The 27479-nt window shown below is 41.1% G+C and overlaps 6 protein-coding genes across 6 annotated transcripts; 3 read left to right on the top strand and 3 right to left on the bottom strand.

The window, feature by feature from the left end:
• Positions 1–7929: 7929 nt before the first annotated feature.
• EAF01_001656 (uncharacterized protein) lies at positions 7930–9961 on the bottom strand (the record flags this gene model as incomplete). The annotated part of the gene is made up of 4 exons (XM_038909906.1): positions 7930–8222; positions 8282–9298; positions 9413–9714; positions 9909–9961. The coding sequence occupies 4 exons, from the start codon at positions 9959–9961 to the stop codon at positions 7930–7932; spliced, it is 1665 nt and encodes a 554-aa protein (XP_038774718.1).
• Positions 9962–11128: 1167 nt separating this feature from the next.
• Positions 11129–11977, bottom strand: EAF01_001657 (uncharacterized protein; the record flags this gene model as incomplete). Its single annotated transcript, XM_038909907.1, has 3 exons — positions 11129–11527; positions 11654–11788; positions 11930–11977. 3 exons carry the CDS (start codon positions 11975–11977, stop codon positions 11129–11131), a joined length of 582 nt encoding a protein of 193 aa, XP_038774719.1.
• A 1052-nt stretch (positions 11978–13029) lies between these two features.
• EAF01_001658 (uncharacterized protein) lies at positions 13030–14584 on the top strand (the record flags this gene model as incomplete). The annotated part of the gene is made up of 3 exons (XM_038909908.1): positions 13030–13354; positions 13636–14156; positions 14236–14584. The coding sequence occupies 2 exons, from the start codon at positions 13030–13032 to the stop codon at positions 14082–14084; spliced, it is 774 nt and encodes a 257-aa protein (XP_038774720.1). The 3' UTR covers positions 14085–14156; positions 14236–14584.
• A 1808-nt stretch (positions 14585–16392) lies between these two features.
• On the bottom strand, positions 16393–18075 carry EAF01_001659 (uncharacterized protein; the record flags this gene model as incomplete). The annotated part of the gene is made up of 1 exon (XM_038909909.1): positions 16393–18075. The coding sequence occupies one exon, from the start codon at positions 18073–18075 to the stop codon at positions 16393–16395; it is 1683 nt and encodes a 560-aa protein (XP_038774721.1).
• A 4757-nt stretch (positions 18076–22832) lies between these two features.
• EAF01_001660 (uncharacterized protein) lies at positions 22833–23120 on the top strand (the record flags this gene model as incomplete). The annotated part of the gene is made up of 1 exon (XM_038909910.1): positions 22833–23120. The coding sequence occupies one exon, from the start codon at positions 22833–22835 to the stop codon at positions 23118–23120; it is 288 nt and encodes a 95-aa protein (XP_038774722.1).
• Positions 23121–26292: 3172 nt separating this feature from the next.
• On the top strand, positions 26293–26685 carry EAF01_001661 (uncharacterized protein; the record flags this gene model as incomplete). Its single annotated transcript, XM_038909911.1, has 1 exon — positions 26293–26685. The coding sequence occupies one exon, from the start codon at positions 26293–26295 to the stop codon at positions 26683–26685; it is 393 nt and encodes a 130-aa protein (XP_038774723.1).
• Between the last annotated feature and the right edge of the window lie 794 nt (positions 26686–27479).

The following is a 27479-nucleotide window of genomic DNA, read 5'->3' on the forward strand; positions in this document are numbered from 1 at the left end:
TAGTAAGCATACATGGAGTACCAGATGAGATAATCTCGGACAGAGACAAGCTCTTTACCTCGAAATTTTGGACTACCTTATTAGCACTAATGGGTGTTAAAAGAAAACTATCAACAGCCTTTCACCCACAGACAGATGGTCAGACAGAGAGGACCAATCAGACAATGGAAGCATATCTTAGATGCTACATAAATTATCGACAGGACAATTGGGTAGAGCTATTACCTATGGCACAATTCGCATATAACACATCGGAAACGGAAACCACAAAGATTACACCAGCACGCGCGAACTTTGGGTTTAATCCTAAAGCATACCAAACACCGATACCACAGGAAGTTAATGCCGAATCAGCAATAATACAAGTCGAACAATTAAAGGATTTACAAGAGCAGCTTGCTCTTGATCTAAGATTCATATCTTCCAGAACAGCAGCGTACTACAATACGAAACGTAGTATGGAACCTACGCTTAAAGAGGGGGATAAAGTTTACTTGCTACGACGAAACATTGAAACCAAAAGACCAAGCAATAAACTCGACCACAGGAAACTAGGACCATTCAAGATTGATAAAGTAATAGGAACGGTTAACTATCGATTGAAATTACCAGACACAATGAATATTCACCCAGTATTCCACATATCCTTGCTCGAACCAGCACCACCAGGAGCGCCGAATGCGCCATTAACGGAAATCGAACCAGTCAACCCGAACGCCGTATACGATGTCGAAACAATACTAGATTGTAAATACGTCAGAGGCACGATCAAATATTTGATCAAATGGTTAGATTATCCACATACCGAAAATTCATGGGAACCAAGAACAAACCTCAACTGCCCTGAGAAGTTGGAGGCGTTCCACCAGCAATACCCGGATTTGCCCAGAAAGAAGGAGAATCCATCGAGGCAAGAAGCGAAGGGTCCAAAGAAGTATCGAAAGCAAAAGGATCGTCGCCAGAGGCAACAGTAGAGTCGGAAGCCTTTTCCTTCTCAGCACGTTCGGATTCCAGCCGTTCTTGCTCCTCAGCTTCTTCTAGCTCATCCATAGTTTTCAAACCACGACGAATTAGCTCGCTACCTCGAGCCTGAAGAAATTTACGCTGTTTTCGCAAACGCGCAAGGCGAGAGGCCGTGGCCGCCATAAGAGAAGCAGCCTTCTCTTCTTCCTCATCCAACCTTTCTTGCTCACGTATCAAACTGCGAAGATCGGCTGCGGATGGACCAGAAATATCACATTTCGCACCCCTGCGAACACATTCACTACAACGAGAAGAATTTTCCTTAAGAACAACACATGTGCGAGAGTGCGTTTCGCAATAAGTACAAGATGGCATAATATCACCTTGGAGCTCGATTAATAAAGCGAGTTCGAGACGTTCTTTATATTTCTTTGATCTTATAGGTGGCATAGTAAGAAAGGAAAGATGGCACCTAAGTTAAGTGTATTAAGGGAAACCGCTGACTATATAACGCTTGGGACAAGCGCTAAGCTAAGAAGGGGATAGTGTTACGACGGCATCCAATATACCGCGTCACATGGTCAGGAAGTCACGTGATGGACCTAGAGGATCTAAGGGATCGAAGAATAAACATCTAGATCCATAGGATCCAGAGGATCCAGACAAGACAGAACTGTAGGTTCTGCAGAGCAGGAAGGTCTATATAAGAGAACAGATTTCATTACAATGTAGAGCTTCGTGCTCAAGAACAATCATTAGTTTCATTACTATAGTTACGAGAATTGCAACCAGTTACCAACCTTATTGAATTCCTACTTGAAGTCTAGTCTAAACCACCTCGAGAGAACTCTAGACACTTCCACGTGACCCTAGAGGCAGCTCCCGTAACATAATATCTCTATCAATATATAATCTAATTTAATAAAAATTTAAATATATATAATTTAAGCTATTTTAAGCTTATTTTGAAATTTTGAAATTTTTAGGAATTTTCTATATTGAGATCTAGACCTTTAAAATATCGATTTTTTAATTTGTATAAGAATTACATACAAATTTAAAACTTTTATAAAATCTTTAATAACTTTTTAATAATAACCATTAAAAGAAAACTATATATCTTTTTGAAAGTTTTGAACTTAAATCTATATAGAAATTAAAAAAAATTAAAAAAAAAATTAATAAATATAGAGATATAATATACAATAAGTTTAGAGTAATATGAATAATCCCTGTAATTTTGAGGGTATTCTTTTAAATATCTATTTATAGGAAATTTTCTTTTTTTTTCTGAATTCTTCAAAATAAATATATTATAAATTTATAATAAAACTTTATAGTTTATTTTTAATAATTTTTATTAAAAAGTTATTAAAGATTTTATAAAAGTTTCAAATTTATATGTGATTTCCATATAAATTTGAAAATCGATATTTTGAAGCTCTAGATCTCAATACAGAAAAATCCTAAAAATCTAAAAACTTCAGATTAAATTCAAAACAATCTGAATTATATATATACAGATTTTCAATAAATTCTGTCCATAAATAAAAGAGTTAAAAATTCCATTTTTGGTGTAAAAAGTAGCCCAAAAGGGGGGTGGCCCGAAAGTAGAGTACCCGACTTAAACAACTCAATAGGATATTAAAAAGGGATAGGTTTTTATATCTTTTTCCTATCTACTTTATTTAATTAAATACAGATATAAACATATCATATAGTCTTAGCATAACTATATAAATCAAATCGATTATGAATTTACTACTACTACTACTATCCCCTTCATCACCCACGTCCTATCACTTACGACACTCGATAATATGTACTTTGAGTCAATATTGTAAAGGTTCAACACCATTGTGACAGATCCTATGTGACACGAGACATTCTGGAAGTAAGTACTATTTTACTTCAATGATATACAAATCTCAAGCATATATACCAACTATTCAATAGTAATCTACCAACCGGATTCCTTCGTCATCACTCCTTCTTATAACACTTTCTTGTAGACATGGTCATGAGTTTAGATTGCCACGGAGAATAACAACTGGTAGCACTCAGCCAAGTTATTACTGTCTGGACCACTGTCAGATGATACCATCATGGTTGTCTCCGTATGGACTTGTCCTCAGGATTTTGTAATGGATCTGGAATACGTCTGTTTGTTTGAAGGTACTCCTACCCGAGTGGAACCTTCAGCAACAAGTCAACATGCCTTTTGAAGTGCACTAAAAATTGTACGGCATCTACCGTTGTGGTGTGGCATAGCCATCCGAGAAAGAGGGACATACTTCTTTTATCCACCAGCCAATGCATCGTGCACCAACATTCGCCAACGAATAGGCCTCGCACATAGATGTCGTCGCAAAGTATGCTGCAAGATCATTCTTCCACTTAAGGTCACGGCTACATCTTTGGATATTACTCTCGAATAACGTCGTCGTTGGACTTGAGAGCAAGTCAAGGAGAAACGTCAATCATATACAATCAAAATCATTAAGGAAAAAGTATGTTCATCGGCATTAAATCCGCTATAACATGGGAGGATTCTATAAAAAGAATGAAACGAATTGCTGAGGCAACAGTCACAATTGTGGGACAGATCCAGTCCCTGCTCGAAGAGAGTGTGCCAAGCACATGCTTTAGGGCTGAAGATAGTTGACAACTGCATCTTGAAGACCAACCCCCTCAATTCTTACACCCATATCGACACTATCAACTCGCTTTGGGCAAATAATGCCCTCGGTCCATTACATCAAATTGCAGCTAGAAGCCCAGCGTCAAATTCCGGATGTACGCACCACCTGCACCTCAACAAAAACAAACCAAAGTATCACGGTACAGTCTTCGATTCAACCACATCACTATTGGCATTAGAAACCAAACTAGTATCATTCAACGAGAACGCAGAGTCATCGATCCATATCTTCACATCAGTAGCATAGTCACTCGGTAAGTACTTTGATATGATATCACAAGGTATCAAATGCTAAAAATTATAGAAGGAAAAATGACCTACATGTAACGAATACTCGCACAATTTCCGGAGACCCAGGTGGTAGTACGGAGTTCGTTGACGGTCTTGTGGACCGAACTACAGTAACCCGCTGCAGTTGCTTTTTGGAAAAAAATTGAGGAGGGCATCGTACGGGCAGGACCTTGCATTGTTTCCAAGGTTGAATAGGAGGATCGGTGGCTATATTTGTCGGAATAGCAGTGCATATAGCTGGGGTGGTATGGTGGAATAGAAGGAGAACGGAACAGCAAAGGAGCATTGTTATTCCTGAACCTCTTGCTGAACCTCCTTCTAGAACTCTTTCTAGACGTAATTCGGAAATCATACCTGGAATCCATGTGCCCCACCTGTTTCTTCTTCGCTTAATATAGGAGAAGTGGATCCACATAACGAAATCGAGATATAATGATCACCAATGCGAACAGCTCGAAGAGATCGCTAGGCTCGTTTTCGAAAACACTTGCTACAATATGTCTGATTTTGTCATAGACATGATTAGGCGCGGAAGAAAGCTTATAATTGGAAAGCATCAAAGTAACCTATTTTCGTGTTTCGTGCATGAATTGACTCCACATCACTAGCCGGCCTCCACAGGACATTCTTTCTGGTAGGAATTTTGATATACATTTAATGATATCAACGTTCAATATGAAGACTTACCAACGTCAATTCATCGAGACAATTGCAGAAGAAAGTAAGATGATGGAGAATTTCACCGCGGCGCTATGGAACGAACGACAAAGAGTTGTTGTGAATACGTTTTGGAGATAATTAGATCTGGGTGTCCTGGCTGCAGGACTTTTGATCATATCGATAATCGGTATGAAAGGGGTGATAGTTATGGCAGTCATAATAGCGATTCCCATTGCCGGGATCTGGAGATTCAAACTAATAAATCGACGATTTTCGAAAGTTTCGAAAATCAGTCTTTACGCAGATGCTCATATATTTCTTGACATCTGAGCCGAAAGGGAAACAGAAGGGGAGTGGATCAGAAAATGATTCTTGGTTCTTCTAGACGCTATCCTGTTTAGGAGATATGTATTGAAATGACAATTTTTCAGCCTTCGCTGTTGGTCTCTCGTTGATCGAGGCATACGCAGTGGGTTTGCTAGAATCGTCTTACGATGCTGCTTAAGAACTTCAAGCATTCTCTATGCATAGCCATATGCGCAACCCAGAGAAGAATACCGAGACGTGGCTCGTCTATAATGCTGATGGCGAGAAGGAATTGTCAATAATAGACAGAAATTCCAAACGTCGCTCGATGCGCGCCGGTCTCGATCTAACTCATAGAGAGAAGTTGAAACTACATGGTCCCGAATGTCACTCGAATACGATGGCTATATTGTCGGTCTCCATTGTACACCAAGATTCGAGTCCATCGGAAGAGTTATGTAATTTTCAGAGAGGGAAGTGGCGGAATGACTGGGAAACACGATAATTAGGGTGGGGAAAGGGGTGGAGAAAGGGGTAGGGAGATAGATCAGAAGGATGTTATGAACGGTGATGATAGATTGGTATCAATAGTCCAAAAATCTCAGGATTTACACCAGAAACCAACTTCTCAAGGCACTGAGCCTGTGGTGATCCTACCACCCAATTACCACTTCACATCATTTCCTAGAAGGCATTCCTCAAGACATATCCACATCCCTCTTCTACTGGACTCAATCCACCACTTCCCGTCATTTCCTCCAAGGCAATCCTTAAGAAATCACCATCACTCTTAAACTGGACTCGTTACGTTACTTTCTCCAAAACATTATCCAACGATTCATAAGATGTCTACAAACCCAACTTTCCAGCAGCACCGGACTTGCCCCTATCCGAATTAACTGCCCTTATTGACACCATAAAAACGATAGCGATGTCGTCAAATTTATTAAAAGAGATTGGAACTTGGATGAAAATCGCCAAGTTCCCAGGCAAGAGATTGATCTTTGTCTCAAATTAGCCGCTCTTACAAAGTCACGAGATTCTTGGATCAATTGTACCACCAAGACGACGAATGATTCCACAGTGAATTGAGAGAAAGCCTTCACAAGCCAGCTAATTCACAGGGAAAATTCAATTCTCTCAGAGCATACAACTGAGCAATCAGCTTTGAAGTCTCGACTGGATACAGACAAAAAAATTCCGATGAGATTGAAAAAACTATTGTCCGAAGATCAGAAGGTATTTGATGTCTTACACAATGTCTTTCCCCAAGATGGGTTAAAGGAAGTAAACTGTGAGAACGAATGGATTCAGCATCCCAAGTAATTGGGAATTGGCAAGTGACTGCCGTTGAAGCATACAGTCGACGAACAGAAGCAGAGAGCTCTTAGCCATCCAGCCAGGAATCCGGAGGGGAGGACGAATCGTAAAGATTTCGAACCAGGAAGTATTCAGTACAACAACTAACTCCTGACTCATCGAATCAAAACACGATCAGCAAGCAACAAATCGTCGCGTCAATAGACTACCACCCAGCCCAAATACCCCATCAAGAAATTCCCACGCAGGAAGCTTTTCCTGATCACAGGCGTGGGAAAACCTCCCTAAGAGACGAGAGGATCTCTATACTCAATAGTATTCTTCAGAAAAATCAACTTCTTACATTCAGGATCATACCTACAGCCCATTACTGACTCTTCCTCCCTCACACTCTCAACAAGATTCGCACTGTTTGGCATGAATATACTATCCACAGTCTTGATCTTCCGGTTGGCAGGCCAATAATTAACACGCACTTTATAGGTTGCTTTCCCGTGCTTTACAAGCATGTAAATATCTAATGGAATATAGTTGATTAGATTGCGAAATGGAATCTGTATGGACATCATCATGAAGAGTGATAGCAAGTCTATTATTAAGGGATGTCGGGAAGGTCTAAGAAAAGACTCGGGTTCATAATAAGGAAATGAGAAGGAAAATTATATTTAGAGTAGTATTGAAGGGATAGGAGAGGTTAACATTCTATACGAATCAAAACAAGAAACTCAAACCCATTTATATTCTTTGTGATTCCGTGAAACTTTTTATATTATAATTAAAGAACTATTTGTGAGGATCAACCCGATTTACATGTAAATATATTTATAACACTACATCTTAGTCAAACTATTTCTCTTCTTATTTCCTTTCTTCTGAATTCTCTCAATTACTTGTATCATCTTCCTTATATTCATCATCTTCACCATCTTCCTTTATATTCACCATCTTCACCATCTCCATCTTCATCATTTCCTTCATCTCAACTATTCCATCTCATCAAACATCCCTAAAAGCCAAGAACCAATACAAACTTCTCACCCTATATTAATCTCATCTCAACTCATCTCATCCCATCCCATCCCCTCTCATATCCTCAAATCTCACACTTCCAAATATTCCACCCCTCCCTATTCTCCCCTAGATATTCACATACCTATAATCACCACCACCAACCATCCCAACCATCCCATCCATCCAACCCCTTAGAAAACACCCTAGCACATCAGATCTAAACACTTTAAACGACCTAGGTCAATACTAAACTCAATCTGGCCCTTAGGAAAGCTAGGTGTATTAATTATGTAATCGCTCGGTCATTAGTTAGTCCACTCCGATTGCTTATACCCACACCTAGTATATCCTTTCCCTAATTTTTGATTCCTTCCTATCCAAGATTTCCTACCAACCCTTCATACATATCATCGCATTTTGAACTCTTATAACACTCAAACTTCGCCCAATCTACGCTCTCCAACTCACCTATCATCTCAATTCCCAAAATCCCAACCCGGTCAAATAATACAAACCTCCCATCTTTCATACTCATTATAAAAAAAACATAAAATATCTCCATTAAAATCTTCATAATGAACAACATTGTATTGATATCGTATTTGCATGCTTGCAACGCTAAAACTACTTTTCACAACTCTCTTTTATTTTCAACCCCACGTGTTCTTCAGACCAATTTAGGTCTTAACATCGGGCTCGGTTCTACCGATATACTCCTTAAACTTCAATAACTCCACAGCGAAGTCTACATTATCTTTCAAGAATACTTGAGCATCTTGACCATAGGTACTCTTATCATCTGTATGTTTCTCAATATACAATCTGATAGTAGCACCCGAAGAACCAGTACCACTGAGACGAACAACGATACGAGATCCATCAGAGAATTTAACGTAAAGACCTTGGTTAGGGGAAACGCTGCCATCGAGATCAGTGTAGGAGAAGTCTCCTGCATCGGAGACTGTACGGTCTGTGAGGTATATGTGAGCTATTATGTCATAACACATCAAGAATTACGAGAAAACTTACCACCAATCTTACTACCAATGAATGAAGAATTTTCAATCTTGGCATTCAAATCCTTAACAACCTTTGCAGCACCCTCACTGCTAACATCCTCATAATCGTATCTAGTGAAGAAAGTACGTCCATAGATAGTCCAGAAATCATGTTGAATCTTGGCAATACTTGGAGTAACGCTTGGATCCTTCTCACCAATCGCGGCGATAATGTTCAACCAAGCAACGACAGCCCAAAGACCATCCTTCTCACGGATATGGTTTGATCCAGTACCGAAAGATTCCTCACCACAGATGGAAAGTTTATCAGCATCGAACAAAGCACAGAAGAATTTCCATCCGGTAGGAACCTCATAGCAGTTAAGACCTTGTGCTTTGGCAACAAGATCAACAGCTCCAGATGTTGGCATACTGCGGGCAAGACCGTAGACACCTTGTTTCTTGAAGTATGGGATAGTTTGTGCATAATGTGCAATAATTGCAAGACTGTCACCAGGGGAGACAAATGCATTAGCTCCGTAAATCATGTTACGATCTCCATCTCCATCACTGGCAGCACCGAAGTGAATCTTTCCCTTATCAACAGCCTCAACAAGTGAGTGAGCGTAGGTCAAATTAGGATCTGGGTGACCTCCATTGAAGTCTGGTGAAGGAATACAGTTTTGTGTGCTAGAGCTTGGAAGACCCAATTCAGTCTCAAAGATAGCCTTTCCGTAAGGACCAGTGACACCAGAGAGGGCATCGAATAGAACCTTGAAATCGGTGTGTGATTCGAAGAATTTCTTGATGAGAGGGAAATCAAAGATATCCTTCAACATCTCAACATAGTCGGCACATGAGTCGATAATCTCAACTTCCAATGAACCATATGTTTTGGTACCAATTGTAGCAATGTCGACTTCTGGGATATCGGCAATCTTGTACTCGGTCAGATTCTTCGAAGCTTCGAAAATCTTGTTTGTAACTGATTCTGGAGCTGGTCCACCATTTGCAAGGTTGTATTTGATACCGAAATCGTTCTTTGGACCTATTCATCAATCGAAGTATCAGCCATGATCTCTCATCTCCCATTACATCATCCCTCGAATCCATTCGACCTCATCGTCTAAACCCCCCGAATGAATAAAACACCACAACATACCTCCAGCATTATGACTAGCAGTCAACAAGATACCACCAGTCGCCTTTCTCTTTCTGATAATATGCGACGCAGCAGGAGTACTCAAGATACCATTTTGACCAATCAACAACTTCTTAACACCGTATGCGGCACAGATCTTTGCAATCAATTGCACAACCTCTGGGTTCCAGTATCGTCCATCGCCACCAATAACGAGGAAACTGTCCTTGACACCTTCAGGGATGGAGAGGAGGATAGAGGTAACGAACGATTCGCTGTAGTGCTCTTGTTGGAAAACAACGACCTTTTTACGGAGACCAGAACTGTGCAATGAGGAAATTAGCAAAGTGGACTGTAACGACGTGGACTTTGATGTTCGATATTCGATTTTTGGACAAGCATGCGGTAGTCCCCAATATTCCCTTCCATATCGACAAACAGATACAAATCGAACATTCGATCAGGAAGAGGGAGCAGAGGTGGGGTTTGGTTCCAGCTCCCAAAAACAAGTACTTACGTTCCCGGTTTCTGATCGGTAAAAGGTTTCAAAGAAACAGTCTTAACACTCATGATTTCCGACCGATTTGATTTTCTTTCAAGTGAAGTATGAAGTCAATGAACAAAAAGTAAAGGTAAAGTATGAGAATGAGAATGAGAATGAGAATGAAAAAGGGGGCACAGGAGACTTTGATGCCAACAAGACAAGCTTAACCAGCGGTGTTGATATTAGCTCTTCTTAGGTGGAGAAGGTTCTTTGGTGGGGCATTCGTTGAGAGGAACTTATTTATTATTACTTGCACAAGGAAGGAGACAAGGTTATGCATATGAATGAATGGGTTTTGATGACCCCACTCTTTTGTGATGGGATGAGGGGAGGGGTGAAGATCACAGATGATGGATGGATGGATTACATAATAGTTACATAACTATTCGATCTTATCTTAACTATCTGATTAATGATGACTTTACTGAGAATCCTACATGGAAATGATAGTTAATGAAATGATTTATCAGATATTATGTAATGCCAGCAAATCGTAAGATACCTCTTCCGCTCCATCGCAAAAGCGACAATTATTATAAGACTAATAAGAATGACCTAGATACCTAGGTAGTATTCTCATCCAAATGCGAAATAGCTTTCAGCCTCATATCCTAAACTATCGGACGGCCCCTTGAGCTTACCTAGGTAGTAATTATTATAGTCGGGATCGTTCCGAACTTATTATTAATCTTGTTCTAGTTTAGATGATATAAGGTTGGGACGGACTGTTACATATTCCCGACGTCTCTCCAGCTTCAAGAGTAAATCCTGATATATGTATGCCACCGTCCCCATCGTACATCATCGGGTGCTTTTCTGCACAAGGTTGTCATTGCAGATGGTATACCATCAGTTCCTTTCCACACCGCATGGATAATTCCTAGCGTGACGCCATCATACGATAAGAAGGAGCTCTGAAGAAAAAGCTGGAAGCATTGTCTACTAGGTAACGATCAAGTAACCAGCTTCAACACTTTTCCTCGTCCTTCTTTCAACGTAGCAATGTAACCCTTTATTCTCTTCGTCGGGTATCACTCTTCGTCGGGTATCATTCTGCACAAAAATACATACTCACAACCAAGTATTTTTTAACATGATCATTCCACTCATCAATGCCACGCAAGAATCTTTTCATGCCTAACATAAAACCAGAAATTCACCATGTGAAAACTAATCCTAATCCTACCAAACCCTCACTTTGAAACAGGTACTTGTTGAAAGACTCTCTCCTTCCAATATCTCGCCTCCTCAATACTCTCCAAAATATCTTCTCTCCCTCGATGTTTTCCCTGTTTCTTCGGTTGATCAACCAAGACTCTCAAATCGCACCAACGCTTGGCTGCTTCTTTAATACTGCTCACGTCCAAGATTCGATAATGCAGATGCTCAATGATTTGTTTGTAAGGTCCTTTGCTCAAGAATGCTTTATCGGCATGAACACTATTTCCAGCGAGTAATGCGCGACGGGGCTCGGGAACCCAGGATTGGATGTATGTGAGGAGAGACTCGGCAGCTTCGGTGGGACTGGTGGTCGAGGAGAGAACTTCGGAGGTTAGACCGGTAGAGGCGTGGGTTGTGGTACACCATTCGTCCTGTAGGTTGGGGGATTGTAAGTATGGATGTGAGACCTGCAATGCATGGGAATGAAGATATGGTCAAGGAAGAAGATAAATGCAAGCTTGCAAATTCGCGTTCCGAGAAATAAAAGAGGTACAAACCATTTTATCCATCGTCTCTTGATCCTGATGAATCACAGCATTCCATCCCTTCTCATCCATCACCTCCAGATTCCCATTTGTAATTACACATGAGATTTCAATAATGACATCGTTTTCAATATCCAGTCCTGTCATCTATATGATATGCCATAGTTAGCATGCAAGCTTAAGGATGTTATATACCTCGACTGCTGATCCAATGCGTACATTGGACTCGGTGGATCAATTGATGAACAGATGGTCATAGAGGGGTGATAATGAAGAAGTATAACATACCTCACAATCAATCCAAACCAATGGATGACTGGTGCTTACTTCCTCCATCGTTACGATTAGGTACTCAACCTATATACCTTTATCAGAATCAGAATCCAAACTCAACAATCGAGAATCACAAAGATATAGTACTGGTGGAATATAGATAATATTGATAAATGAATTGAAGAAAAATCAAAAGGTCTGTAAGGTTAATATCTCACAAAACAACCCCAAAATTCTCACATCGTACCTACTCATCTAATCTCATCCCATGGTGAAAATCCTCAATAGATACCTGGTAACCCCGCTATCAGGCGTCTGATAGTATTGATAGGATGAATATCCGGTAAATATTTTGATTGATTTGAGTGATACATAATCTCAATTCTAGATGTGCAACACAATTATTATTGCAGGGTCATGTGAGATTACTCATCTAACTGTCAGAGTGTTAGAGTTTGAGCCGAAGTATATCCGTTTGCTGATAATTAGTGTGGTCACGTGAATGTGTAGTTTGATTCATTTGATTTTCTAAACAGGAGGTTCAATTCTATCGCCTATTCTTGACTTCACTTTGCACGAGTCGAAATCAGGATCGAAGAAGATTTCAGACATACAATGGATGGTTCCATCGCGCCAGATCACCAAGTTAAGATATAGGTCGGTGCATGATACATTCATCATGTGCGTACCATTGTCTGCTCATCCTTAGGCTCGAATTATCAAACTTCAAATCTCACACTTGACAATCACTCCGGAGGATCACAAGTTTTCGGTTTCCTCACATTCAAAGTTCAAAAAGAGGCAACTATCACATATCCAGTACAGTTCTGCCTATATCTGCCTAGTCCTTGTAATCTTCAATCTGTGTATTACGTAAGGAACATAGGGGGCCAACAGTTGGACTAACCGATTGATAATATTCTCACAAAGGTATTCGTAAATGAGCTGTCTTATGATTTCTATGGATATGGCAAGAAGCTTCGGGTTAAGGGTGAGCGATAGCGCTAGTAATCGCCTCCCGTCTCCTTCTTATATAGATCTCTTGAAAGACTCTTCAGAAATACTTTCTCTGTTGTACATACTGTTTTCATTTCACCTTGACCTGAAAGCTCAATATGTCTCTCAAAGGCAAGGAAGTTGAATTGCCGCGCGAAGTATTTTATAATCTACATACAGAGCGCCGAATGACACCCGAGGATAAAGCATTATACGAACGTATAGCAACATTGAAAGATCCCAAATCAGTCACCCGTGCCGAAAAGAATCAATTATTCGGACTGCGGCCACCGGATGAAGAAGATAGACTTTGCCTGGAGAAGATCGGTCTCACCGTGTCGGAACTCAACGATAAGATCATGAGTAGCTCAGATACTCTCTCTGATTCAGAGGTCACCATCTCAATGTTTGGCGTTACGCACGTTCCAGGGAGCCTTGACAGTGGTAAAAGAGACTTCCTGTGGTATATGGAATTTGAGAAAGAGAAAAGGAGTTAGACAGAAAAGTACACGATTTATTGGAAGATCGCTACGATATCGAAAGGAAATACCTACCTCAGAAATGCTCTGAATATTTTTCCCAAATTGGAAAACAGCAGCGTGAGAAAAGAGAACAGGCATGCAAGGATTACTGGGAACGTGCGCGACCGAAATAGGTACGGGAGATTCTTGCCGCAAAGCTGCCGCATTGGGGGTTCGTTGTTTTCCGAACTGATTATCGTAGAGGGACAGATGAGAAATGGCGAGTCTTCGGAGAAACTTACAACATGACGGCAGATATAGTGCTAGGTAGATCGTGGAGGCGAGCATTTACCCTGATCGAAACTCATCCATCGCGTTTTGTTTCTGATCCTTTGCTGGACGAGGCGAACATCGACGATTTCCGGCAACGATTCATCACGATGAGAAAACGGGACGAACTTGCCAATGGCAGAGCGACAGATCATTTTCTGGTGGTGGATGATACAGTTCTTGACCACAATGTTACATCTTTGAAGACGTCATACAAACCTAAGCTTCCTGGAAAGCCAGATCCTTGGGATTCTACGCTACCTATACGAGCTGTAGATCCCGATTATAACAACACAGTATCCATGAAACCGGAATCGAATACGTCCGACTTTCCAGGTGAAATCACAATTTCACTCCTCAAAGTTTTCGACTGGTTATACTAAAGCTCCATGTCCAAAAGCGAGGACTGGGAAACACGATATCATAATACCAAAACAGGCCCTGCTGAAACAATAGTTTGTAATTTCTCATATCTCTAGGCTACCAGAAGCAACCATGACAGTTGAGTTTCTGATTCACTGATATGATATCTAGACCACTGGAGCACATCCAGCGTATCGCCCAGGCACAGAGTTGTCATCAGTATAAGTCATCATGAATAATGCGTCTTCGAATGTCGATTCCTGATGTACAAAAACACGATTTGATATGGCTCCTGTCAAAATTTTCCTGTTCGAAAAAACTTTCAAGTAATGCTGTTCTAGGAGAGATAGTCCACGTGGTGGCAAGTTATCCTCTATCATATCAGAAGACATACCAAACTATAGCACTGTTCAAAGCTTATGTATATTATTTCGCCTATGTCATTATAATCTTGGGTGCAGACCTCGAGATGATCTACAAGACTATTAGTTGCTATAAAATTGTAGTCAGAATAGTTTTCGCGTTGACCGAAGAAGATACAGATAAAGGTTGATTCTTGTGGAAATGAGTGTGCTGATTTCCTCCTTCAAAATAATCTCCATTATTTCAATAAATACACAGTAGTTGCAGCCGCTATCATATCAAACGTCAGTAGAAACAAGCTGCGTTGATACAGCAAATGCTTTGCCAGTAGTCATCGCAGCTATGATAGATCAAATACTAAAGACCGGCTGATGTTCTGTGTCCTCGAAACGGAGAGTGCAATCACAATATCCATTTTTCACAACACCCTGAAAACTCTCAATTATATCGTGATCCAGCACAGATCACGTACTATTCTTTTTTACCACCGTTCAAATCATGAAGTGAAAATCCCAGAATTGACCAGTTGCAATCCCAAACCTTAGAGCTCTCCCACCATTTGGTATCTAAGGGATCCCAGAAGAAGTCCCATTCAATTGGACTGTGCTTCTCTCAACACAATAACGATATCCCGGAGCCAGCACACACGAACTAGTATCTGGGCATCCAAGTAAGTGAAGAATTCCACGCGATAAAATCATGCACATCGACTACACATATCGCAAACAATCCATCAGTAAATCGAACATAGCATAGACACACAATCCAAATAAAGTGGATATCAGCAATGCTCCTGAAAAATCAATAAACTCACCATCGTACAAATGCGCAATAAATCCACGTGTATTAAGCCTATCCGACTTACTCTCAAGATGCAGCGCGTCACTCTCGCAAGACCCAGATGTACCAGGAGCAAGTGGAAGATCTCTCGTTGGTGTGATTGCGGGAATGGGAGAATGGGTTTTCGGGGGTGTAGCGATGGCAGGTTAGGTGGATGGAGTGGTGGTGGAATGTGTGGTTGCGAAATAGCTGGCGGGTGCTTCATGTTGGAAGCAAGGATGTTTGGTTCTGGGGTTTGTGGTGGATGTGGTGGTGCAGAGAGAGATATGTGGTTGTGGTTGTGGTTGTGGTGGTAGCTGTGACGGTGGTCGTGATGGTGGAATCTAAAAGGGATATGGAGGTGGAGATGCGGTGATAGAGTGGAGATTGGGGAGGAGTATGTAAAACTGTCGGAAATCTAATTAATTTATGTCTAGTAGGGTTTTTGATATATAGTATGACGATTTTAGGGATTTGTATGAAAGACACTAGAAGTTTAGACTTACTAAAATGTATAGAAAGCTAATCATGCTGTACAACTTTCTGTTTTCTTTGATGTTTGGGATGGACTGAAAACCAGAGGATGTCCATTCCGTAATAAACAAACTACAAAATCCCAGGAATCTAGATAGACCTATCTCATCTGGAAATTGATCCATACATAATACGCTGTAGCCTTTAAGGATACCTCAAATCATACTTAGACTCGGAGTATGCGGTTGTAATTGGCTTAGTTCTCGCTTAGAGTCGTCTTTACCGCATCTTTACTTCGAAGTTCAAGGGTTTGAATAGGTACCAGTAATTGCCAACATTTACTACCGAATCACAAAAGCGGTATATTATTCTCGAAATGAAAGACGACGCGGGAAGCACTTTGTGCCGAAATGCAGTCACAAGATAAAGTTATCAGAAGCGCAAAATGCAATTCATTATCAATACTCCTAAAATCCACCATGCCACCCAGAAATCCATCATTAAACTACTCCAAGCTACATCCTTTACTAATTGCAGTTTCAATCCGGGTCATTTCCCAACTCCTCAATGCATGCGTAAACCGACCTGCGGTTTTCTATTTTGTTTTCTTCCCTTTACATTCCCCTCATTTCCAAATTCCATGCACACTCCACCTCCTATTCCACGGCCAACTTAATACCTCACACCCCTCTTCCCCAACTCCTTCCTCCCCACGCCCTCCTCCGGCCAAACCCACCCTCTCCCCCTCTTCGCTTCTCTCTTCTCCGCCAACTGCGGTTCCGGAATCCAATCATCCTTCGGCAAAATCTTCCTCCTGGTCCCCTCAGCCGGCGCTCCAATCTCCGTCTTCCAAGTCACCTGACCCGGTAACATCTCATCTCTCGCCAACATATGCAAAAACCAAAGCGCCATCAACGCCGTCATATTCTCCAACTTGTCATCCCCGCACAAAATCTCCATCTCTGAAAACGCAGAAGGAGAATTCGAATGCGCAGCAAGCTGGATCGTCTGCACCTCGAGATATCCAAAATGCGGCACAGAGTCAGAGCCGTTGCGGACAACCACAAGTTCGATTTCCGTCATGATGAATCCATACCGACATCCGTGTTCCCGCATGCATTTGTGTAGATGCGCGAGGCCCCGGAGATACTCTACTTTGCGATGGTTGCCCTCGACGCGCATACCGGTGTTCCAGCGGTCGAATGACTTTACTAATCCGACGACGCGACCGAGTCCTCGTCCGTAGATGAGTTGGGAATTGTCGTCGGTGTAGTTGGAGATGAAAGATGGATCGCCGGATTTTTGTCCCATGGCTGACGAGGCACGCATCATGAGATGACGGGTTCCTTGGGAAATGGAAAGTGCGTGGTTGAGTTTTGTGGCGTAGAATTGGGTGTAGATGTTTTGTAATTCGTGTTCATTTTCGGGATTGTTGCACGCGCGGGATGGTTGGTGGAAAATGTTGGATGGGAGACCGAGGTTCAGTAGATCGCAGAAACCGGGGATGGAGGAAATGGTGGTGGTGTTGAAGGAGGTCCAGGGTCGGATTTGTCGGATATCCCACCAGAAATGCTTGGCGTTTGTGTCGCGGACATGGATGTTGAGCTGACGGACTAGCGCTGGAGCGGGGTTGGGAGAGGTGAGGTAGGTGGCGAGATTGGACATGGAATTATCGGAGATATGGATGGGGTGGATGTCGTCTATGCTGCTCATTTGAGCAAGAGGGGATGGCTCACGTGCAGGAGTTGGGTATCGTTCATGTGGTTGTGGTGAGTATGATTCCATGACTGACATATTTGGAGATTGTTGAATGTAATTTGGCATTTGACGATAAGTTGGGAATCCATATTTGCCGAGAGTTTGACCATCAAGACTGGAGCTTGAGGAACGTCTATGCTGACTCTCAACTGATTGAACAGCGTGCATTGGTGAGCAAAGAGTAGACATAGAACGAGTATTCGAAGGGAATATATCAGAGTGAAACACGATTGTTTCGGGATTCGTGTAGCTCCTATTATGAGTGGGTTTGAATGCACGACTAGCAGCACTCTTTTTTGATGTTTTGGTTACTCTCAATCCAGTTGAGGGCGAAGCATTGATTTCTTGATCTTGTGGACGAATCTTAGGTAGGAGAAGTGGGCCATGTTGTCTAATTGGTGATCTAGTCGGAGTAGTCATCTGGGTACTTGAAATGCTGATAGAGTCGGATGGAGATGAATCTCGAGAATAAATTGACACTTGTGATCCTTGTCGAGAATGGCCAAGTCTGAAAGGAGCACTAATTAAAGGCTCCTCAAATGTGAATTGTGGTGGAGTAGTTGGCTCAAATGAGAACGGAGAATAATCAAATGACATGTCTGCTACCGGACTGCATACATAAAGATGTTAATCAATGTCCATGTAGTATGGATCTATTAGCAATGTCAGGTGCTTGACTTACGCAGAGATATGAGTGGAGTGGTGGTGAGCGGTAGGTGGTCTGTGTCTATTATGACAACACGAGGTGTATTAAAGTTCTGATGAAGGAGCCGGCTCCAGATATTTTTGATTGCTTCAAGATCAACTGAAGAATATTAAAATGTAAGATATGATGATACGACGATGAGCACAGCTCTTCTAATTTTTTTGATGACAGAAGATATTCCTAATGCGAATGAATGAAGAACGAAAGAAAGAGTATGAGATGAGACTGAATAACTAAAAAAGAGATGTGAGGTGATAACCACCAGTACTTATCCTCGTTGAAATTGAGTAGAATGGTAGTATCCAATACCTAGATCACTTCGGGGATCGACTTGACGTCAGGACAGGGGTATCGAGAAAAAGATCTAAATAATCCGAAACGCGGAGAAATGTAGTTAGACGAGACTGAAAATATACAAAGTGGATATGATACTGTTTCTTGGTCAAGAAGATGAGGCCATATGGTTCGTTCTTCAGCAACCGCCGGATAAATATAATCTCAATTAGGTTAAGTATATGAAGCACTAATGCAATGTTAAAATGACTCATTTTTAGACTATTTAACCTTGCCCATGAACGCCAATATTTTTTAGGGTCCGGGGAGATGGTATTGTACATGGGAACTTGATTGTTCTACCTGGAAACTATGAACTAAACCAATCAAGGTCGATAATCACAAATCGAATGAAAATAGAGGCGCCGATTGTGAAGTAAGCAAAAAGACGCGTTCGGGTATTTACATTCTAGGATATGTAGGTACCATGAACACCAAAAACCACGTTATCGCGTGCAACATCGCGAAATTTCTCCAAGCGCTCGCGTTACTGAAGTCAACAATTCAACATTGCACAACATTAATAAGTAGAGGTAGGGTGTAGGTACTCGTACCAAACAACGGCAACAGCATTGAACGATAATTTCATTAGGTATCACTACTTGGAGACGTACCTAAGAATAATTTGTCGCTTTATTGGTCGACCAGCGCTTGCTTAATGAAACTTTTTTTTAGCTTTTGCGACATACGACTGGCCAAACTGTTGACCCATCAAACTTCGGTGAATTGGAATAGATTTTTTCAATAAGTAATAGTTCAACTGAACTGTGGAGTACTAATTGAAACTATTCCCAATTTCGATCATACTAATCAAGTACCGCGAACGGCAGACGCTTTTACTAACAAATTTGCACAGCCGACCATCAAGCGCCCAAGTAACATTATGCTTTACTCAAATGAGACTTCTCAAAGTAAAGAAATGTCACGTTAATCCAAAATCGGGATTGAAGAAATGGAGACCGGCGGTTACGTGTCAGGGTCGTGTTGACGACGTACCCTCTTCTTGAAGATCATTGGTAAAGGAGCACACGCCAATAAGCGAATGATTTCCGAATTATCCCTGTTTTTCTCTCTCGACGCGCCGCATACCTGCCTAGGTATGAACGGTACAGCTGTACATGGGTTGTTGACGAATCAATTGGATTCTGATAGATTGGGTTGAATTATTGGATATCGTTTGATTTTTGTATCTTGGAATTTTGATGGGAGTGATGCGATGTATCATTCCGTGAATTAGTCAAGATGTTTATCTTGTTTCATGATCTACGTTTCACAGTTTCAGGAAGGAAAACTCTGACTCATTCTTAACTGTACAGTCCACAAGAGCAAGATACATGGAAGAGAGATCGGATGGAGAGATCCATAATCCATATCTGATAAGCACTGGTGATATCGTCATATCATTTATCAGATGAAAAATTTCCCAATTCTGGAGGGACGGGAGGTAGAGGTTCACTCGAATCCGATGATGATGACAACCCATAAAACGTAAACGACAATTGTCAGATTGACATTCATGCCTTTAAGCTTCGGCCTCAAGAACAGGTCTACCTAAGATTAGCTTTCTTCATACTTCAAATTGAGACGTCTCGCAATTTTCAACACAAGAGGTCGAGACAGTACGTACTGCTCGAAACGCATTATGGGATTTAATATTTCCCATAGGTAGATTCGTACGATCACGTAGTCTTTTCTTCTCGGATAGCTCGCCTGAACTATCTAAAAATGGACTTCTGGAGTTCGGAAAGACTTAAAGCGCTTAGACTGCACTACGGTCCAAGATAGATAGAGCGGGTTCACGATAACGGTCGTAGGATTGATTATCGTTCATTGTCGTACCCTTGAAAGGCTGAACGAGGGAACGAGAACGACAGATGTTTCGTGGGGGTTTCGTTTGCTTGATGAAGAATGATTGATTGGTTGGCTGTTTCTTTTGACTTTGGGACTTTTATCCGATGATTGAAATTTCACAGGAGAAGGTGGATCACGTGCGTAATCTACAATCGCTTGTATCTTTCTCCGCTTGACAACTTTAATGTGTGATGCGAGAAAATCCACTTCATTTTCCTCCGGGCGGCTACAAAAATTAAAAATACACAAGGAAAACTCGTGAGCGGAGAATTAATGTGGACACTGTCTATGCGGATCGTTGAAGAACTTGAAGTTTTCTATCTTGGGATTATTGATCAAGGATCAAATATTGAACTATCTTTGGCTTTTGAGCCCCAGGGTTACATTTCAATCAACGTGTCTGTCGTCCACGTGATGGATTGATTGCGACACCAATCCGTTTTGTTTTGCGCGTGCATGTATCGTCTTCGTTCCTTTCTTCTCTGTATCTCAATCCACAATTTGTCCGTGTCTTTGAAATCCTTCCGATTCTTTGTCCCGATCATCACCATTACGGTCTTAGCAGACTGATTGCGAATCTCAGCTGCTCGACGATCACTGCGGATTCGAAAGGCCTCAAACTGGCTTATGCGTTCGCGTGATATGTCGTGAAATGTTCGCGAAAATGAGCAGTGTTCGAAACTTGGTCCCTACCGCCGTACAGAATTGCGGCGGTTATATTTATTGCGCTCAGACTTGGGTATAGTCCGGTAGATGAGAAGGGGAAGACATCGAAGGATTGGATCAGGAGTTTGATCTTTATTCTATGCTTTCACTTGTCTATCTATCTATGAGTTGATATTCATTATTGAGATGGATTCCTTCACTCTCATAACAACTATCAGCTGAAATCATGATTGACTGAAACCTGTCATTTTATATTGCTTCAGCCGCATTACACCAATTTCTCAAAGAGAAAAACATCTTTTTGTTGCATATCTTCGCTATTAATTACTCCTTTCAATGTTGAATGCAGCTTTGTTGCATATCTCCGCTATTTATTACTCTTTTCAATGTTGGATACAGTTTTGTTTTGTACCTTCGCTTTTTATTCCAATGAGACGACAAGTATTGTTGGCCATGTCAGAGCTTCGCTATTTATTTCCGGTATCGTGAATACTCGCCACTCTTCCTTTTTGACAACACCTTTCGTGTTCTTTCTCTAGTCCTCTAGTCCAAATTGAATTTTCAATACCTCAGACCTGGAATCAATCATCCACAAAGTTCAGACCAATCGAGTCTTGAAATCAACAAATAGCACTACATTAGTCTTAGACTATACGAAACGGCTACAATCTGTGGCCTCACCAAGTCTAGGCTGTAAAAGCTTGCATTATAAGATGCAATTAGTAAAGACTGTGTCTCACTGAGCGAAAATATGGCCACCGCCCTTGGAAACCGATCGTCTTCATTTTGGTCTTGATACATTTTGGAGTCTGAGTTTCAATGGTCTGTTCTGTTGGTATGTAGGTTGACATGAGTAGGAAAAGCCATCCACTCAAGCAATCTGTCAGCGCTAGTTACATTAAGATATCCTGATCTCCTATCATCTTTTCCCATAGCGACAATATTCCCTCTTGCTCTCTTTCTTCGAGAGACATGTTGTAAGATCATCGGTGATTGCTCCATTCCATCACCGTGTGTTTCCTCGACTGATGAGTATCGGTCTGTCTTATGCCACTTTGCTTTGCGTTCTTCGCTTAGGAGGCCCATTTGCAAACATGGGATATGGTTGGGAGCGGCGGGAATTAGAAAAATGAAGGCATGGCGGCATGGCAGCAACGTAAAGGAAAATGATCCTTCTTTAGGGTTATGAGTTGACCCCTTTCGAAATTTAGCCTATTCTTTCAGAGCCATGAAATCATCGGATCATAAGTTCAGGATGAGTTCATTTGATTCGGGCATTCTCGTAAAATTCAAAAGCCAAGATGCGTTTGGTTGTTTGTTCAGAGATTCGTTGAACATGTTCTTTCACTCCTAGACGCAGATGGAAGAAAATACGTGAAATTTACACGATTGAGTGATTTTTTTCTCAATAAGCAAGTGCTTGGGATTATCAATATGAAGACTTATTCTCAACTCTTTGTAAGTAAGAATATCATAAGAATTTTCAATAATTGTTTTTGCGAAACTTCCAGCAGTACGAGTATGCATTGAGCAGCATTTCTCACCTTGTTCCTGACCTGTTACTATTCCGAGGCTGCATTATTGAACCCACGCTGGTATGCATGATCCCACCTCATGACCCCACAAACATGACTCTAATAGCAGAATGTGATTGGATTATCTAGGAGATATCCCACATGCAAGATCGATCCTCGCGCTGTACAGACTCTTGAAGCTTTAAGATGAAACCTAGTATTACGCATATAATGTAAATTGCTATTCTAGAACATGAACTTTTTTCGCACCGGGATTTGGCACAATGTTTGCGGAACCAGGTGGTTCATTCGTAAATTTAGCGGCAGCTGTTGCGGCAACGTTAATATCTGCTAGTACAACATCAGGGTCGTTGTTCACCACTCAAACTTCACAGGCTCCTACCACCGCATCGACATCTTCCCTTTCCATGGCAACCACTCTAATCGCCACAACGACTTCCAGCTCAACTCCAATAACGGTTGATGTATCGGTCGGTATTCCTCTCATCCTCACTATTATGGCAGCATTTTATTTCCTATATTGTGGATGCCAGAAACGTAAGATACTGTAGACTTGAAAATCTGGGATAAATAAATTAGATGATCTAGCACCTTCAATTATGGGGATAATGCATTGGTAGATTCTAACTCATTAGGTGAGGGATATCATACATTATGTGTGCAAGTAGAGCCAATAAAGGGATATGGGGAAATGCAGGTACAGATACCGTATTATAAATTAGGCCAAAGCGAAAATCGCATGAATTGGATGATAGGTAATGTGTAGCGAAGTTGATTTCTAGATACGTGGATAATTTGGAATAGGTGGATGATTCCTTTTATGATCATTTTACATGAACTTGTAGTTTTGGAGAAGTCTGGGGTATAGTGAGTCGGCAGCATTCGACACTCACTGGAGGTCAGGATATAAAGAACCTTGTGTATTCGATCTGAAATAATTCTCATCGAACCAACCTACTCATCCCTGAGTTCGGGACAAGCGGGTATTATTCTGGTCTAATTGATGCTCGAGGAATTAGTAATACTAGGTTGCCTCATTCAGGATTGTCTGGAAGCCAAGAGTTGCTAGCGTACCCCACTTAGAATTTGCTGGATCTCGGTACTTGAGTCTGGGCATCGGCGGTTGGAACTCTCGGCTGCCAAAGCGCGCAAGGATGCGGGATTGACGACAGCCAAGATTTTGAGGGTTCAGGGATAAATATTGAAGGTAGTTCGGTCTGGAGAATTAGTTGAGAGTTTAATAATTTCCTATTGGAGATGCTTGTATCTTAGGGTTAAAGCAAAAATCGATTGGTTATTGATGGGGTATGCCGATCGGACTGGTTTGTAGGGGCATATATTGCCTATATAACACCATTACTTGATCTTGCACGCTCGAGCTCCTCTGTTGTCATTCACTTCATAACTTCCATCATTTTCTATACTGGAATTGCTAATTTATCGCGTACACCGCCACTGGCAAAAATTAACAGCTATTTCACGCAAACTATTCCACGGTTTGTTGGTGTCTAACAAAGATTTCCAAAAGAAGATGACACTAGATGATCTAGTAACAAGCAAACCCTCGGTTAATCATTCTATGCTCATTCTTATCTTCTCTTTACTTACGTGAGAGAGACGATGAAGTTCCCCAGGATGTTATATTCTTTAAACAAACCACAAACTCCCACACCGTGAGTTCAGAAGCACAAAAGTAATCATTTCGGCTCCATTCTCCTCAGCAATTATCTCAACCTTTACATTTCTCACTTCATGTTTCAATCTACAGACATCTAAACTCACAGTAATGACGGTTTTCCACAATAATACCATGCATTAATCATATCAATTTGGGAAACAGTAGTAAGACCGCCCCATTAAATAATATATAATATGAGGTCGGGTCCTCATTCTCTAATAAGGACATCTTCCACAGAGACGAGATCAAAGGCCCATAGCATTCCACAAAAAATTCATTCGCGATGTCTGCTTCCAAGCAGGTCGATTATAGAAAACGGGAGGTTAAATACGACAGAGACTCCGATTTCATGAACATTGATTTCGACCTAACATGGGAGCTGGAGAGCTGATTTCAAAGACACTATTTTCCAAGATATACAGAAATACCCAAAGACTTTCCGAATCATTTTCGAGATTCCCTATGAGGATCATGATACTTTTACTACGAATGAGCAGACTATATACGATCAGAGATCAAATCATAGAGATCTCTCGAAGCATCAACCTTCTGGTGGTCGGCAGAGATGGAGAGCTGACTGGATTTGATGAAGTCGAAGTGATATTTCATAAGCCTCGCTTCAGCACTCGGCAACTCAAATGTGGCTCTGACTTTTCACTTTTGATGCCACCCTAGAGGCTTACGTATACATAGGAGGAGAGTAACTCTACTAAATGTTACACCGGTGAGATACGTAGTCGAGGGGAGGATATTGAGAAGAAAATCGATAAGCATGCTCGCGAGAGCCGACTGCCGAATGATAGATAGGGGGGTTATGGTGATGATCTATTTGTTAATTGTTCGGAATTCTTGTGACATAGTTTGGAAGTGGTGTTAGGATAGAGGAGAATAGGATCGATTTCTGGAAGGATTTAATATCGCTTAAGAATGTGTTTCGTTCTCTGGTTTTGTGCCTTCATCAATAATGATAATATTACGGAATAATCCGCACCAAAACTCCAAGCTTCTTTCGTGTCGTAGATCACAAATTAAGGACGTGAACTGCTGGTTCGCTATCATATACAAGAACCGGAATATCCATGGTTAATCGCAAATTTTCGACAATTCAGTAGAATGAATGCATCGTCTTCTTGCGCACTCGTATTATATCTTGTTTCGTTTACATTTAGCCCTCTGTATTACCCAAAAGCAGTCTTGGAGGATTTGCGTATGCATTATACGTTGAGGGTTAGTATGAATGGGGGATCATATGTGGATAAGTTTGACACCACGTTGGGGCAAGATTGGCTAAGCAGTTTGAGGAGTATATTGAACACCTCGCAAATCTTTCTGGTGCTGAAGAGGAGAAGCTGTTTTCAATAGGGATTGGGGGTTTCAATTTCCTGGGTCAAGTCGTATCTTGGGGAAGAGTTGGATAACATGGAATGCATTCAACCTCAGAACTGAATGTCTAATAATATGTGTACCTGTTCTTTGTTTACCTTTGCAATTGTGATGATAATGCTATAACTCAGGAATTATCTACAATTTCTTGGGTATGAAATCTTGAAGTGACGGCATGTTGGTTTGTTTCCTATACCTCAACCTTGATATTGTTGAATTAACCCTGGTCAATGCCATACTAAGAATACATGAAGTTTGATAGAAAATTGTGATACACAACCAAAATCGACAAAGATGTCACAGGCTATCCCGAAAAGACACTCTCTTATGAATTCAAGAGTTGTTGCAACATTGTTCTGAGGTGTCATCTTGATTGGAATGGCCATGATGATCTCAACTTTTCTTTGGCAAATAAATTTCTTCTATCCCTGTGACTTATGATACCATTTTTAACGATTTATGAAGAGTCATTTTCTTTTTTGATTTACTTTATAAGCGCCTATGGCTTTAACAGTTATATGCATATATGGTAAACTATAGTAAGCAACCTATTTATTATTATATATTGGCAACTCAGCTCCTTCCCTTACCATTTTCCATCTGCATCTTTGACATACACATAAAGCGGATTCAGCCTATCCGATCACTGGCATTGTTAAATCATGGCTCAATCTCAACTCACAAATCCTTCGACAGCACTTAATACAACTTCGTCGCCAGAAGTACATTATGAGCTTGAGGACCGCGTCATTAAGATCAATTTTAGACCACAAGGTCCCTGGAGACAAGGGGGAGAAGACGATATTATTAGCAAAATTCAGCAACATGCCGCCACCGCTGTAGAACTCATTTTTGATATTGACTTCTCTCAGCCTGGCACGTCTGCTCAGGGTGACAATAAGATCATTAAGAATCGTATCATGAAGATACGGGATGGCATCAACGGTGGTGACGATCCAGCAACCAAAGTACCCAATGATATCGCCGATGTTCAAGTTACGGTTCATATGCGCCGATGGAGTACCGCGGCAATGACATGCTTTGGTTCTTCTTGAAGGCGATTTAAGCGGCTTTGACATGTGTTTTAAACGGTTTCGGGAGTTGTTGTAAATATCTTTACAACCAATAGATGCAATTATGAGGAGCTTGACGTAGACTACTGGGTAAGAACTGCACGCTCCCGTCATGTTATCGCATGGTCTACGAAATGTGTTTTTAACAAATTTTATTGGTGCTTTTTGACTCCTACATTTGCGCTCAGCCTAACTACTATTTATCCAACGCTTTGGTCGCCGTTATACCCCATAGGGTAATCTTTTTTGATATTCATCATATGTTGAATGGAATATGTACAAAAGTTTAGCTCAAGGATCCATCTGATCGTAGATCTACAATATCTCAAGACTTGCGAAGAGAAAGATACTCGCGACTTATATACTTGAAACTTGGATGTTATTCCACCACCCACCACCACGCCCACCACGCCCATCACTCAACATCATATACTCCCCTATCACCATTTGCTCTTTCCCCCTTCCAATTATGAATAGACTGCATCTGTATGTGGGATGTGCTCCTCCTTATTTTCCATCCTCTTTTCCAATTCTTTTTCCAACAATTGAATTTCAAATTTTCTTTTTGCAATTAAATCCTCGATATAACGATGGGGTAAAGCTGCACCCAAACAATGATAGGGCAAGGATAAAAATTGGAGTTCATCGTCTACCCTCTCTCCCCACTTCAATGTTGTTCGTTCAAAATTTCGTATGATCGCAGCTTTACGACTCTCCGTTATTCGTTCGTCGTATAGGAGATCACTTTCCTTTATCCGCTCTCTACTTAAATCTTC

The sequence above is a fragment of the Botrytis porri genome, assembly GCF_014898465.1.
Source record: "Botrytis porri strain MUCL 3234 chromosome Unknown BPOR_002, whole genome shotgun sequence".
Taxonomy (NCBI): domain Eukaryota; kingdom Fungi; phylum Ascomycota; class Leotiomycetes; order Helotiales; family Sclerotiniaceae; genus Botrytis; species Botrytis porri.